Raw genomic sequence first — 16,970 nt, 5'->3', positions numbered from 1 at the left:
AGGCAATGCAATTATAGTAAAGATAATGAGCAGTGTAAACAATATGATTAACTCTGAATATAAGCATTATGAGCTAGTAAACAGGGTAATCAAAGGTGCGGACGAGGTTACGTGTGGCCAGTTAATCAGTAATCAGTTATATTATACATTACAATATCTCCTGGCCCTGTTTGTCATACAGTCACATCATTTTGTTTTTGTTGTTACGTTGTTCCCTGGTCCCCTTCCCTTAGCTGCCCCCTCCTGTTAACCCATTAGCAGGCGTTTTAGGTCTAAATGGGTTAAGCGCCTTGTGTCTCCTGAAAGGCGCTATATAAATAGAAGATATTATTATTATTATTATTATTATTACTTGTGAACATTCATGGCCCATAAACCCAATTGACCTCCACCCCTCAGGGTCCTGAAGCACTCTGTGGACGCCACCTACGAGGACCAGGGTCCCAGCCCGGGCTACCGCATGGAGACCTCCATCTTCTACGTGGTCTACTTCGTGGTCTTCCCCTTCTTCTTCGTCAACATCTTCGTCGCTCTGATCATCATCACCTTCCAGGAGCAGGGAGACAAGGCCATGTCGGAGTGTAGCCTGGAGAAGAACGAGGTGACACACACACACACACACACACGCGCACACACACACACACACACACACACACACACACACACACACACACACACGCACACGCACACGCGCACACGCACACACACACACACACACACACACACACACACACACACACACACACACACTCTGCCTGCAACGCGGGGGATAGTCAGACTGAGAGAGAGCTGGGTGCTGCGCTGTTCTAAGTGAGCATGGCCTATTATGGCGGGCCATACTTTTTTTTTTTTGGAAAATCAATCGAGTGGGGTGTCTAAAATATGTGTTTTTTTGTGGGGAATTCAAATATGGGATTATTTTTCTAATCGGATAACTCCTACCTACATTGTTTTGGATTTCAAAATGGCCGATTTGACAATTTTTCACCCCTTGGCCATACATGGATGCCAACATGAATCTGAAGGAAATCCTAACATGCAAGGTATCTAAATGACGCGTTTCTTAATGGGGAATTCAAATATGAGTTCATTTTTGGGATAGGATAACTCTAACCTACATCATTTTGGATTTCAAAATGGCCGATTTTACCATTTTTCACCCCATGGCCATACATGGATACCAACATGAATCTGAAGGAAATCCTAACATGCAAGGTGTCTAAATGATGTGATTCTTAATGGGGAATTCAAATATGAGGTCATTTTTGGGATAGGATAAATATAACCTGCATAATTTTGGATTTCAAAATGGCTGATTTTACCATTTGAACCCATTGGTATTGTATTACAAAATTGCAAAGATAAAAAATATATGGGAAATCATTTATAATGACAAAGCCATCAAATTTATTAACAGGTGAACTGTATATAACTGGATACAACTCCAAAGATCAATAATAATAATACTAACAATAATAAATTGTATTTGTAATGCACACAAACACCTAAGTGCTAAATCTCGATCTCCTGACTTCTTGAACTTTGCCAGGTTCCAATATCTTGATTGGACTCATTCTTGGATGACAAGATCTCCTACTGTACTGCTTTAGCCACCAACCTACAAACACAAACTTAAAGTCAACGTCAGCCATAAATAGGTGAGCTCTTTCCAGAACTACTCAGCAGAAACCTCTGTAACCATTTTAACAAACGTCTCAATGTATTGAGAAAATCCATGGGGCTCCATCAATCCTCTATCTTCTTAAAACATTGGAAAGGCAGGGGATGGAAAAGAAAGCAGAGAAAAGGAGAAGGGGCAAAGAAGAAAGCTTTGCAGCAGCAGACAAGGTTGTCAGGAAGGATGTTGAGAGCTTCCTTACAGTCCCTGAAGTTGAGCTCATTCCTGAAACTGACCCTGCAGCTTCAGCAAAGCTACGGAAAAATTATGATCAGATTCCAAACATCGCCCTTGCTAGTGTAAGGTATGGCATAGGTCTAAGGCCAACTGCAGCTATAGCAACTGCAGCTCTGATTGATGCAGGACTCATCTTAGAAGATGACACAAGTAAAGTGATTGATAAGAACAAGGTTAAGAGAGCACAAGAAAAGTTGATGCAAGAGCTGGGGGAAGAGTTTGAGGAGAAGTGCAGGGAGGATGGGGGGATCTCCTGTATCCTCTTTGATGGGCGGATTGACATGACCAATGTGATGATGGAAGCTGAGGGCAGTGACCAATCTTTTCCTGCAAAGATCAAGGAAGAACACTATAGTGTTGCTAGTGAGCCTGGCAGCAACTATCTGTTCCACTTTACACCAGAGAAAGCAACTAAAGAGGAGTCCCATGCAGAGAAGATTGCTAAGGTCCTGTTTGCCTGGCTGAAAGAGAGAGGTTCTGATAAGACCTTGTGGGCAGGAGACTCGACCAATGTCAACACTGGAGTGAAGGCAGGTGTAATGCTGGAGCTGCACCTGGGGAGAAAGCTGGTCTGGTTGGTGTGCAACCTGCACACTGGTGAACTTCCACTGCGCCGTCTCATTGTTGAAGTTGATGGGGCTACTCTGTCAGACAACAAATTGTCTGGGCCAATAGGACAGCTCCTTGATTCTGTTACAGACTTGGAGATCAATCCTAACTTCACCAGGATCTTTCTTGGCCCTCCGCTGATCAAGCTGCCTGAGAAGATCATTCAAGATCTCTCAACTGATCAACACTATGGCTATAAGCTGGTCTGTGCAATCAGGGATGGAGTGCTTTCTGCAAGGCTGGCTCTGCTGGAGATTGGACCGGTAAACCACAGCCGCTGGCTCACCACAGCAAACAGACTCCTCAGGCTCTGGGTGTCAAAGCATCAACTTAAAAGAAAGAACCTGAATAATCTACAATGCATTGTGGAATTCATCATTGGAGTGTATTATCCATGTTGGTTCAACATGAAGGTCAAGCACTCCTGGATCGAAGGGCCTAGGCACATCCTGTTTCAGCTGGACTGCCTCAAGTCTCAGAGGAAGGAGGTGCTGGATGTTGTGATGCCAACTGTGAGAAGATCTGCTTGGTATGCCCACAGTGAAGCCATCCTCCAAACACTGCTGTGCTCTGAGGATCAAAAAGAGAGAATTGAGGGGGTGGAGAGAATCCTGGCCATCAGGGGAGAGGGGGATCCAGACACTCAGCTGGGAGACTCCTGTGTCAGGATCAGAAGAACACCTCACATCAATAGTGACGCTTCCAGCATTGGTGGCTTAATCAGCTGGTCAGAAGATTTGTCAGAGCCACCTCTCACCTGCTCCCTAAGCACTTCCGAGGTGAAGAACTTAATCAACACCCCCATGGAGGTTCTCGACTGGCCTTGCCACACACAAAGCATCGAGAGGGTTGTTAAAATGGTGACCGAGGCCTCTGCTAAGTACTTTTCACAATAAAAAAGGGATGGAGGGATCAGGGCTCAGGAGACCAGCAGGAGGCTGATGTCCAAGAATGAATCCAAGCAGGACTTGTGCAACCTGATCAAATTTAAAAAGATAGAGGATTGATGGAGCCCCATGGATTTTCTCAATACATTGAGACGTTTGTTAAAATGGTTACAGAGGTTTCTGCTGAGTAGTTCTGGAAAGAGCTCACCTATTTATGGCTGAAGTTGACTTTAAGTTTGTGTTTGTAGGTTGGTGGCTAAAGCAGTACAGTAGGAGATCTTGCCATCCAAGAATGAGTCCAATCAAGATATTGGAACCTGGCAAAGTTCAAGAAGTCAGGAGATCGAGATTTAGCACTTAGGTGTTTGTGTGCATTACAAATACAATTTATTATTGTTAGTATTATTATTATTGATCTTTGGAGTTGTATCCAGTTATATACAGTTCACTTGTTAATACATTTGATGGCTTTGTCATTATAAATGATTTCCCATATATTTTTTATCTTTGCAATTTTGTAATACAATACCAATGGGTTCAAATGGTAAAATCAGCCATTTTGAAATCCAAAATTATGCAGGTTATATTTATCCTATCCCAAAAATGACCTCATATTTGAATTCCCCATTAAGAAACACATCATTTAGACACCTTGCATGTTAGGATTTCCTTCAGATTCATGTTGGCATCCATGTATGGCCAAAGGGTGAAAAATGGTAAAATCGGCCATTTTGAAATCCAAAATGATGTAGGTTAGAGTTATCCTATCCCAAAAATGAACTCATATTTGAATTCCCCATTAAGAAACACATCATTTAGACACCTTGCGTGTTAGGATTTCCTTCAGATTCATGTTGGCATCCATGTATGGCCAAGGGGTGAAAAATTGTCAAATCGGCCATTTTGAAATCCAAAACAATGTAGGTAGGAGTTATCCGATTAGAAAAATAATCCCATATTTGAATTCCCCACAAAAAAACACATATTTTAGACACCCCACTCGATTGATTTTCCAAAAAAAAAAAAGTATGGCCCGCCCTGCCTATTGAGTTGATTGATTGATTGATTGCTAATTTTATTACTGTACGCTTGGTTTCCAACTGGTTAAGTTTAGGCCCTCTACAGTAGGTTTAAAAAAATAAATAAAAGAATAGGGCGAAGAAAACGTTTTTTTCCTATAGGGCAAAGAAAACTTTTAAATTTGTTTTACCTACTTTCTATAGAAGCATCTAAGAATGAAGTTCTTGTAATGTGATGTAATGTGAAATGTAATGCCATTTCAAATTTGTAAAGCCAACAGAGTAATAGTTCATTGATATTAAATTTAGATGATTCTGCACTGACACACAACTTGATTGGAGGCTGACGGATTGGTCCAAAGTGGAACTTCTGGCATAATTATTTTCTACATTTTGTGCTTGGGGAGAGTATTAAGTCGTTCAAGTCATAAGGCTCAAGTCTGAGTGAAGTCACGAGTCATTGGCATTAAAGTCAAAGTCGAGTTGCAAGAGTCCACAGCTCTGATTATTAGTCTCTGTCATGACGGCTGCCGGCCTCATTAAGTATATTATCAGAACCCCTGTGGATCAATGTCTAATCATCAACCATCCCTGAAATATATCCTACGTGCCTTGCATTTCCCTCAGATTTTAAATAATAATAATAAAATAAGTCCCTTTTAGTTGATCCAGCACATTCGCCCCTCTCTGTGTCTCCACTTCACAGGGACTCATGAAGACCCACGCTGTGTTCCTTGTCTGCAAAGTACCCTGCCTGGGGATCACAGAGCTTCAATTTGCAGTCTCATGTTTTGATATTAAACGCTTAAAAAACTCCAGCGGCGCACACTAGTTGTCTTTCATGTTTTTCATTACATTTAAGGAGTTATAGAACGTGTATACTCTGTCTAGAAAGGCCAGTGATTTATTCGCTTCGGAAGTGGAGAAGTACATCCTATACCTAATACACTTGAGTGTTCTCTTTATTTGTCCTCCCCTTCTCTCTTTGTATGTGACAGAGGGCTTGCATTGACTTTGCCATCAACGCCAGGCCCCTGACGCGCTACATGCCCCTGAACAAGCAGTCCTTCCAGTACAAGATGTGGAAGTTCGTGGTGTCGCCTCCCTTCGAGTACTCCATCATGACCATGATCGCCCTCAACACCATTGTGCTAATGATGAAGGTCAGCTGCTGTTGCTGAACTGCTGTTGCTCTCCGGAGCGGCAGAGCAGGACCCTTCACCTGTCACAGATTCAGATTCAGATTATTTTATTGTCACAGCTTTTTTAAATGTACATACATCCAGAAATATGTGAGAGGCTTGTATTTCCCGGCTCCTCAACCGTAGTGGATTTGTAAACACAATACACAACGATCTAGACAAACTATACAATACAAGGGATATGTTTTTTATATACCTTTTATCATTTATTCTACAGCTAATAATGTATTCTACAGCAGTGTGTGCGTGTAATAAGTGTGCTTGTATGGTGTCATGTGCAAGTCACTTAAGGTGCGTTTGTGTGTATGCTCAAGTGATGATTCAGAGTCTATCCGTCTGTTAGCCCGGTGGAAGTATTGATTGATTGATTGAAAACTTTATTAACAGATTGCAGAATGGGTACAATACAGTACAGCTCAATACATACAATTGTTAAGGGGATGCAGACCAGAGAAAGACTTTCGTCTTGTTTACATAAGGGTCCCCCATTTTCAATTCATCATAACATATATGACACACACGACATACAGATAGACAGTACTGCTACATCTATACATTTATGACATACCAGATTTGCAAATACAGTACTGTTTGTGATACAAAAAGAGTCCAGAAAAGAGAGTATATACATTTGACGTAGAAACTGTACATTGGAGGTTGGGTAGGTGGGGTGGGGTTGGGTGGGTGGGGGGGGGGGACTGTACATTGGAGGTGGTTGGGTGGGTGGGGTGGGGGGTTGGGTAGGGGACACTGTACACTGTACATTGGAATATTGACAAAGCCATACTTGGTAATTTACTGTACATTGGAGGGGGTTGAGTTAGTAGCTGTTCGGTGTTCTTTTGGACACAGACCCCCATGTTGACATCAGGCCATGGACCCTTATTTCATAATGCTTTTGTCCCAGAGATCCGCCCACATAACACATAAGTGTTAGATATGATTTAGTAGCCTGCAGCACGTCCACAGCTGCCTCATTCTGACACATCACTGTGTTCGGCTAACTTCAAGTGAATGAAAGTATAGTGAAATTAAACTAAAATCAAAATAGATCAAATAGAATATCTTATCAGTAATTGGAGCTCTTCTGAGGACCAAGAATGATGTTGTGAAGGCCCAGATCTTCCCCGTGGGGGCCTTGATTTGAGTGGCACTGCTCTGGAGGAATCCTGTCTAGACGTTACGTTAACATGGCAGGACAGTTAGTGTTCTGGCTGACTGGTATTCGCTTGGTTTGCCTGCATGGGAGACCCGGGGTCAAATCCGTTGTTCCCCTCGAAAAGAAAGAAAGCAGGACTAGCGCTTTTTCTATTCTTCCGAGCGCTCAACGCTCTTTACAACTTTTGCCCAAGGCTGGGAACAGGGTGTAACCGCGGAACCCAACGTGAGCGAGCATGACATAAGAGCAAAATGGCCGCCGTGATAGTATGGTAAATGGAAGGCACACCAACCTGGGGGCAACAGTGGCTCAGGAGGTAGAGCGGTCATCTGGTAATCGGAAGGTTCCCGGTTCGATTCCCACTGTGTCGAAGTGCCCTCTATGCAACCCGCTAACTGCTCCCGATGAGCAGGTTGGCACCTGTGAATATGTGAGTGAATGGGTGACTGTGAGGCATGAGTTGTAAAGCGCTTTGGATAAAAGCACTAGGGCTGACCCCTATTAATCGATTAGTCGACTAATCGGTCGAAAGGAGCCGTAGTCGACTGGCCAACCTCTTAGTCGAATATAATAAAAAAAAATATATATATATATAATTCATTTTTTATTAAAATTTTTGTATCATTCTTTTCAAAAGAAAAGAGGCCTAGAAGCGTGGCTAACGCTAATGGCACGCATACCAGAGGCTAACTGCCTACGAAAACAGGCACAGAGGCACTGAAAGAGGATTTCACCCATTTAATGAACACACTAGAGACTAGACAAATATCAAGATGTATCCATCAGTGGACCAATTGCATGCTTTTGCAGAGGACAAGAAGCCTTCAGTCGACTCCTTCAGACATTAAGCACCCCCACAGCCCAAATTGAATGATTTTTTTTTTTAAATAAAATATTTTTTTTTATTTTTTTTTTATTATACTTTATTTATTATTATTTTTTTGTCCACCAATAGTCGACTAACAGCAAATTTTGGCCAATCCTAGTCGACCATCCAAATCCTTAGTCGGGGACAGCCCTAAAAAGCACTAGGCTTATATAAATGCAGTCCATTTACCAACCTGCTCGTCAGAAGCAATAAGGGCTTCAGTGTCTGGCTCAAGGGCACTTCAGCGCAATTCTGGGAGGAGCATGCAGGGATCAAACCGGGAACATTCAGATTGCCGGACGACCACTGCCGCCCCCCAGGAACAACACCCGTGCGCTGACTTATCCGCTGTTGGTGAATCCCCTGTGGATCGGTGATTTTGAAAGCTGACCTCATCTGTGCTTCAATGTTAGCCTTTAGAAGTCGATGGCTAACGTCCAGGTATTGATCAGTGTTGTTATCCTGAAGGAGCCTATGTTAAGAGCCCTGTGTGCTGTTTATAGCGCTGCGCTATTCCAGGCCCACATCTCTGCCCATTCAATCTGGCACGCACAGACACACACACACATACAGTCATCCCTCTTCAGAGTATTGTGTGTGTGTGTGTGTGTGTGTGTGTGTGTGTGTGTGTGTGTGTGTGTGTGTGTGTGTGTGTGTGTGTGTGTGTGTGTGTGTGTGTGTGTGTGCCTGTATGCCATATGCACGTTTGTTATTTAAAAGTGTCTGTGTGGATCTCCATGTGTGTATGTGTGCCGTGTGTTATAGTGTGTTTGTGTGTCTATGATAACATTTTGTCTATGCAAGAGAAAGAGAGTTTTTTGTTTGACGTGGATTCTCCGTTCCTCAGTTCCATGGAGCTCCGTATGTGTACGAGGCCATGCTGAAATACCTCAACATCATCTTCACAGCCCTCTTCACGCTGGAGTGTATCCTCAAGATCATTGCCTTTGGCCCACTGGTGAGCGCACACACACACGCACGCACGCACGCACGCACACACACACACACACACACACACACACACACACACACACACACACACACACACACACACACACGCACACACACACACACACACGCACGCACGCACGCACACACACACACACACACACACACACACACACACACACACACACACACACACACACACTTTTTTATTTTAAAGGAACGCGCCAACATTTTGGCTTAAGCTATTAACACTTTGAGTGCCAGCGACAAGATATGTCGTTAGTTCATGCCGACCGTTGAGTGCCAGCGACGATATATATCGTCTTTTTGTAGTTTCTTTTTTTATTAGCGATTTGAATTCATATTTCATCAATCTAGTCTCACGTTAGTGCTGCAAACTCTCTCTGAGCTCCATTGGGAAAATACCGCCCCCTATCGTCTCTCCCTGTTGTACTGCACCCCATTGGATTAGACTGAATGAAACACATGGGGGGGGGGGGGGGGGGGGGGGGGGGGGATTCCAGCTTCCTCGTTTTACTTCTCGGGCAAGCCACCCGAGGGGATCCAAGTCATTGCAGAGCCGCAAAACAGCGTGGAATACATATTTCCAGTACCCAGCGCTGGATCAATAAACGCAATCGATATTTGGAATGGCGATCAGGAATTGAAAACGAGCGTTTTTCAAAATGGTATCAAACGGAAATGAACCGATTAAAAAACAAATCCGTTTCGACAATGTTGACTGCAAACAAGTCATTGATAAGCGACGGCCAGATTAGACACATAGCCATAATTTAAGACATAGTTTATGCGTTCACAAATATGAGAGCGCTATCATTGAAGTGGGTGGTGGCATTCAACGGGGGGGTAAGGCACACCACATGGCTGGTAATCAAAGTGTTAAGCTAAGCTATGTTCCCCAAATGTTGGCGTGTTCTTTTAAGATGTGTTTTTAGGGCATTCCTGCTTTATTGGGATAGGACGGTGAGTGACAGGAGAGCAGGGTAGAGAGACAGGGGGTGACATGCAACAAACGTCCTGGGCCGGATTCAACCCCATCAGGGCATTGCGATTAAGCGGTATGCGTCCTATCAAGGTGAGCCACCAGGATGCCCCACACTCACATACTTTTATGTTACTTGAATTATGGGGACATTACATAGACGTACGTATATTCATTCATAACCCTGACTTTAACCCTGACCTTAACTTTTGACACTACAATAGCTCAATCAAGTTGGACATCAAATGGTCCTGATTTACCTTCACACACACACACACACACACACACACGCACGCACGCACGCACGCACGCACGCACGCACGCACGCACGCACGCACGCACGCACACACACACACACACACACACACACACACACACACACACACACACACACACACACGCACGCACACACACACACACACACACACACACACACACACACACACACACTGTACTGTACTGTACTGTGCTGAAAAGTCAATATTGAGGCTGCTGTATTGATTTCAGGAGTGCACACATCAGGGCAAATCTGTAGCGAACCAAAAAGAAAATAGATTTTCTTTTACATTCAGCTTGACAGGGGTCGCTGCATCAGACTGGTTTAGAGCTGCTTTCGGAGCAGCGTAAAGCAGAGAGATTTATAAACCGATATAATTCTTTATGATTGAAATTCAAAGTCTAGATTATAGGAAGTAAAGCAGAATAATGCTATTCTGAAAAAAAAAATATATATATATTATTTGGTATATTGGTGATTACTGGCGTTACTCTATACGATAATCGGCTGGATTTGATTTGACTGAACGTATAAAGCAAAGCCTTGAGCCGGTGAATCATGAAACGATCCAATCCATCCGGCCGGCCGCTGCCTCGAGGACGCAGGATTAGTCGCTCACGTCCCGTCTCTTTGTATCACGGAGGTGACAAATAAAAAAAAAGCCGCGCGGGGCGGAAAGTCCAAAGGCTCCGTGTTGATGGATTGCGGCTTGATCGGCGCGGCAGTACGTGAGTCGCCCGCGCCCCGCTGCAGCCCAGAGCGAACGGGGAGGGACAGCTCGCGTCACGTGATGAATGGAGGAGGGCTACGGGGACAGTCATTTAATAATTTAGTCATTTAGCAGCTGACGCTTTTATCCAAAGCGACTGACAAGGGTCAAACAGGTCAGCAGAAAGAGTACAACGCTGGCAGCTTAGGGTAAGTAAGAGTGTTGAGCTTGAGTGCTACAGTCTTCAGTGCATAGGTTCAAGAGATTCAACATTCAAGAGGTTTATTTGTCACATACATACATACCAGGGCATATAGTGAAATGCGGGTGGTCATGCCCGCTTTGATTGTGCAATAATACTAAATAATAAAATAGACATAATAAACAGGTAATAAAATATACATAAAATAGGCATGATAAAATAGCCATGCTATAAAGTCCTGAGATAATGTAATAGTAATAATGCATAGTAATATATTAGCATAGTTAGTAATATATTAGCATAGTAGGATAGGCAAGGTAGAGTACTTAGTAGCAGAGTGCATAATAGTAAAAGACAGTACAAAGGTTAGTAGTATTTCCCTTTTTTTATTTAATAATTCTTTTACTCCTTTTTAAAAAAAAAATTTTATATAGATTGAAGAGTGTGTTTTTAGTTATGCGTTATGAGTGGAGGGCGGGGGGGTGGGGCGAGGTTGAGGGTTGCGCCGTCAATGATTTGGAATGATGGATGAAGGGGAGTGGAAGAGTGGAGGATGACGGGTTGGACGGTGGAGGTGAAGGATGACTACGTCTCCTCCCCCCCCACCCCCTCTAGCCGCGGTGGGGCCACCTGGCCCTCAGCGAGGCGTTTCATCACTGGCCCTTTTCCCATTAGCCAGGCTCGTTTCTTAGATGGCTTATTTCACACGCCACTTACCTGCACCTGTCGAACAGACAGACGGGCCCCCAGCCTGCTGCCCACAGGACAGGACTGATGGGCCTGTCTGAGGGGGGCCGCGTCACAGTGGTCAGGGTGGTGGTCACATTACAGCTGCTAGTCTGTTTGTTTGTTTGTCTACATCTGTGTGTGTGTGTGTGTCTGCATCTGTGTGTGTGTGTGTATGTCTGCATCTGTGTGTGTCTGTCTGCGTCTGTGTGTGTGTGTGTGTGTGTGTGTGTGTGTGTGTGTGTGTGTGTGTGTGTGTGTGTGTGTGTGTGTGTGTGTGTGTGTGTGTGTGTGTGTGTGTGTGTGTGTGTGTGTGTGTGTGTGTGTGTGTGTGTGTGTGTGTGTGTGTGTGTGTGTGTGCATAATGTGGATGATCTTTCCACGGCACTGTGGGACTCCAGCTGGATCATTGAAAGCAGCTCTCCTCCTCTCTCTCTCTCTCTCTCTCTCTCTCTCTCTCTCTCTCTCTCTCTCTCTCTCTCTCTCTCTCTCTCTCTCTCTCTCTCTCTCTCTCTCTCTCTCTCTCTCTCTCTCTCTCTCTCTCTCTCTCTCCATCTCTCTCTCTCTCCCTCTCCCTGTAGAACTACCTAAAAGCAGCCTGGAATGTGTTTGACTTTGTGACTGTGTTGGGGAGCATCACAGACATCCTGGTCACAGAGATCAAGGTAGGTTCTGCTGCCACCATGCATCCCACACACACCCACACACACACACACACACACACACACACACACACACACACACACACACACACACACACACACACACACACACACACACACACACACACACACACACACATAAATATGCACACGCATGAATGCACACACACACACAGACAGCCACACACACCACACACACACACGCACACACACACGCACACACACACACACACACACACACACACACACACACACACACACACACACACACACACACACACACACACACACACACACACACACACATATATGCACACGCATGAACGCACACACAGACACAGACAGCCACACACACACACACACGCACACACACACGCACGCACACACACACACACACACACACACACACACACACACACACACATATATGCACACGCATGAACGCACACACAGACACAGACACGCACACACACACACACACATATATATGCACGCGCATGAACGCACACACAGACACAGACAGCCACACACACACACACACACACACAGACACACACACACACACGCACACACACCTACACACACACACACCTACACACACACACACACACACACACACACACACACAACACACACACACACACACACACACACACACACACAACACACACACACACACACACACACACAAACACACACACACACACCCTACACACACATACACACACACACACCTACACACACACACACAGGCTGTTCCATAGACGGCATCAGCCTGGAGTCATACAGCTGCGACCTGCAGGTCGTGACCTTGGAATTAGGAAGTTCTATCTGACATCTTGTCATCACATCACATTAAATAGTGACTAAATAGAGACATTTCTACCACAATCTGTTTCATTTGTTTTTTCTTTGTGCAAATAAATGAAATGATGAATCAGTGATCAGTGGCAGATTGGTGGATGAAACGCACCAACATTATGGGAAATACGCTTATCGTCTTCTCTAGAGTCGGATACGGATCAGCTAGCTGTCGACCAAAAACACCTCTCTTGGAGTTTTAGTCTAGTGCACTTCCATTCATTTGTGCTAAGCCAGGCTAGCTCGCAGTCGGATAGCTTTCTACCGAAACGCACAGAGAGGAAATTGGTATCTATCCCCGGAGAAGACGGTAAGTGCATTTCCCATAATGTTGCTGAGTTCCTTTAATACCCACTGATGGATCCGAATAGATGTGGGCAGAGAGGGGGCAGAGACAGACTGACTTGGAAAAGCCTCCTCTTTTACTGTGCTCTTTGTGAACCGATGGCTTCGATGGCTGTTTGCTCTAACCGTCTCTGTGGTAAAGTCTCTGTGTGTGTGTGGCTTTCCTGTGACTGTCAAGTGTTGTTTTTCTCTTTCCTTCCTTCCTTCCTTCTCTCTTTCTCTCTCTCTCTTTCTCTCTCTCTGTGCTTCCCTCCTCTTCTGTGTCTTTGCTGGCGCCTGTGCTCTCATTCTGACAACCTCTGCCCTCACTCTGCCAACCTCTGCCTCTTCTGTCACATCCTGGCCTCTGTAGACGGTAAGTGGCTTTTCCCTCGTCGCCCGCGCTACGTTTCACCGTCTCCGTGTCAAGCTGTCTTGTTTTTTCCCCCTCATAGTCTTGGTGAGAAGAGCACTCGTCTAGACACTAGTACTAGTACTACTTACTCTACAGTGGTGTCTTGTATCACATGGTATACTACAGTAGTATCTTGTATCACATGGTATACTACAGTAGTATCTTGTATCACATGGTATACTACAGTAGTATCTTGTATCACATGGTATACTACAGTAGTATCTTGTATCACATGGTATACTACAGTAGTATCTTGTATCACATGGTATACTACAGTAGTATCTTGTATCGCATGGTATACTGCAGTAGTATCTTGTATCACATGGTATACTACACTACAGTAGTAACTTAGAAATAATATTTCCTAGTCCACACGTACACTGGTATTTTCTAAACTCCTTTTTTTTATTTTTTATTATTGATCTTTTTCCCCCTCCATTTTCCTCCGATTTTCTCCCATCCCAATGTTAGTCGTATGCCTATTCCCAATCCCCTTCCTGGTCGCTGCGCACTTACCCCCCACAGTCAGATCATCTGGGAGAGTGGAGGCTATCACGTGCTTCCTCCGACACACGTCCAGCCAATCAACCGCTTCTTTTCACCTGGCAGCGCGGATCCTCCCTGAGAGGGCGTAGCGTGTGGAAGGATCACACTATCCCACTCAGGTCCTATCCGCGCTTAGCAGGCGCCCCGACCGAACTGTAGGAGTCGCTGTTTACAACGACCCGGACCCACCCCGCCAGCTTCTCCCACCCTCTAATACAGCCAATTGTATTAGTGTGAACGGCCAGCCAAGCTGGTGACAACCCCGGAGCTGTGAGCTGGATTCGAACAGGCGAATCCAGCCCACAGCTCCAGGGTTGGTGACGAACGCAATCTCAGCTATGCCACCTAACCGCCCGGTTTTTCCTCCTTTGTAAAAAAAATCCACATGAATGGTGTTTTAGAAAATCTCTCAGTCACACAAAAACACTCACATGAAATGAGCTGGACGGGAGGCTGCAGGGAGCTCTCCATGGTCTTGATTGCAGAGAAAATACTCCGCTCTCCGGTTTCACCTGTCCACACGAATACACAGTGTATTTTTTAAACTGAGTTTCTAAACATCTTCTTCCCTGGCAGGAGTTTTCAAAAAGGTCAGATTTCAGTGACCTAAAAAACCGCAGGTTGTGTGTGGAGGAAACGCCAAACAGCAGAGAGAAACCTATGGTTTAAAAAAACACCTGTGTACATGTGGATAAGGCCTAAATACCTTTTTCTATTTCTCAGAAAGGGATTGATTGATTGAAAACTTTATTAACAGATTGCATAATGGGTACAATGCAGTACATAGGATCATAATTAATTCCCCAGAATGTTAGATCAACTGTAGTCTCACAGATCTACTGTAACAATTTCCAGTGGTACATAAAAAGAACCAATACTGATTTTCTCAAATCAAACGCCTATACCTATGGATGGTACTACCACAGTGGCTGTATCACACATGGACACCAACTTCAGATACACAGAATCTGATGTGTATACAAAGGCGCTTCACCAGGCTTGTTACCCCGGGGTAAAGGGTTAAAGTGTGTAGCTGACTGAAGCCTTCTCCTCTCTTCTCCAGAACGACAAGATGATCAACCTGAGCTTCCTGAGGCTGTTCCGGGCGGCGCGGCTCATCAAGCTGCTGAGGCAGGGCTACACCATCCGCATCCTGCTGTGGACCTTCGTGCAGTCCTTCAAGGTGAGGGCACACAACAGCACACGCACACGCGTGACCTGGCACAGTGGAGGTCGTCTTGTTAACCCGCTCACTACCACACTACTAAAGGGTTATAATAACCCTTTCAGGCCGACAATACAGAAGGTTAACCCTTTCACTGCCACACGACAATGGGTTAACCCTTTCACTACCACACTACATAATGTTAACCCTACAGATGGTTAGTGTGGTAGTGAAAGGGTTAACCATCTGTAGTGTGGTAGTGAAAGGGTTAAGGAGCTCACAATTCCTCAGAAAACCCCCAAATGCTGCGCAATTCAGAAATAGGTCGAAATGGAGATATTGGCAATTTTGAGTGCTTTGAAATGTTTTCTATATGTCTCCTTATTTGCAAAACTTGATACGACGTAATATGATAAACACACGTGCGCGCACACACACACACAAATATTTATGTGTGCACATGGACAGACATTTAATTTCAAACCTGTATTTCAACGACAAGCTTACAAAACAGGTTTATCAGCCATTTCATTTCAGGCACAATAAATAAGTATAAACTATACAAATCAGCTAAGACAGTTACAAGTCGACACACAGTGGTCGGAGATCAGACTTTTAAATGCAGCCAAAGAAGGAAGAACCTTCCGCTTCAGAGTCAGTCGGAGGGCATTCCAGCATCAAAGGAAAAAGCAGTTTTTCCAAATTCAGAGCAAACTCGATACACATACACACACACGAGCAGGCACACACATACTACTACACAGTAGTTCAATGATTGATTGATGAGACGGAAGACTTGACGATGCCTCCCAGTCACAATACCCTAACCAAAGTAACCCAAAGGCACAGTCCGCTTTCACTAAACCGCGCCCTCTGGACAGCAGCTGTTGTTGTGATGTTCACCTGGAGCAGCGGGTTGGACACGTCCCGGGGGAGGGGCAGATTGAACGGGGGAACGGGGGAAGGACACGGCTTAGGGAGCTAATGGCAGGTTAGATGTCGGCGGTGAGAAGCTTTTAAGCCCAATGAAAACGGATAGTCGCTGCAGAGAGTAAAACGGTGGCTATTTAATTAGGATAAAGCTGCAGCCTTTCTCTGTTAGGGATATCAATGGCTGTTAAGGCAATCGACCCTCTGGGTCAGCTTGACTGTTCTGGTCCTTAAGAGCAAACAAGAGCGTTAAAATCTTCCAAGGATGCTATCGAGATACCTCTGTTGCCATAATAGAGAGCGAGAGCAAGAGCGAGAGAGAGAGAGAAAGAGAGAGAGAGAGAAGAGAGAGAGAGAGAGAGAGAGAGAGAGAGAGAGAGGAGGAGGAGAGAGGGAGGGGAGAGAGAGAGGGGAGAGAGAGAGAAAGCGAGACAGAGAGAGCAGGAGGGGGGAGAGAGAGACAGAAAGAGAAAGAGAGAATGGCTGCTTTTTTAAAAGAAATTCAGCGCTTTTATCCAAAGCGCTTTACAATTTGTTACTCAC

The 16,970-nt window shown here is 44.8% G+C and overlaps 1 protein-coding gene across 1 annotated transcript; it reads left to right on the top strand.

Moving 5' to 3' along the window:
- Window positions 1-399: 399 nt before the first annotated feature.
- LOC311247798 (voltage-dependent N-type calcium channel subunit alpha-1B-like) lies at window positions 400-15,515 on the top strand (the record flags this gene model as incomplete). Its single annotated transcript, XM_084338796.1, has 5 exons — window positions 400-601; window positions 5,429-5,593; window positions 8,507-8,617; window positions 12,106-12,189; window positions 15,396-15,515. Coding segments are annotated over 5 exons (682 nt in total), but the record flags the coding sequence as incomplete, so codon positions are not given.
- Window positions 15,516-16,970: the final 1,455 nt, after the last annotated feature.

The sequence above is a fragment of the Notolepis coatsorum genome (assembly GCF_963971535.1).
Source record: "Notolepis coatsorum genome assembly, contig: SCAFFOLD_3477, whole genome shotgun sequence".
Lineage (NCBI taxonomy): Eukaryota > Metazoa > Chordata > Actinopteri > Aulopiformes > Paralepididae > Notolepis > Notolepis coatsorum.
The sequence above is the reverse complement of the archived record's forward strand: the minus strand, read 5'-3'. Positions and strand labels throughout refer to the sequence as shown.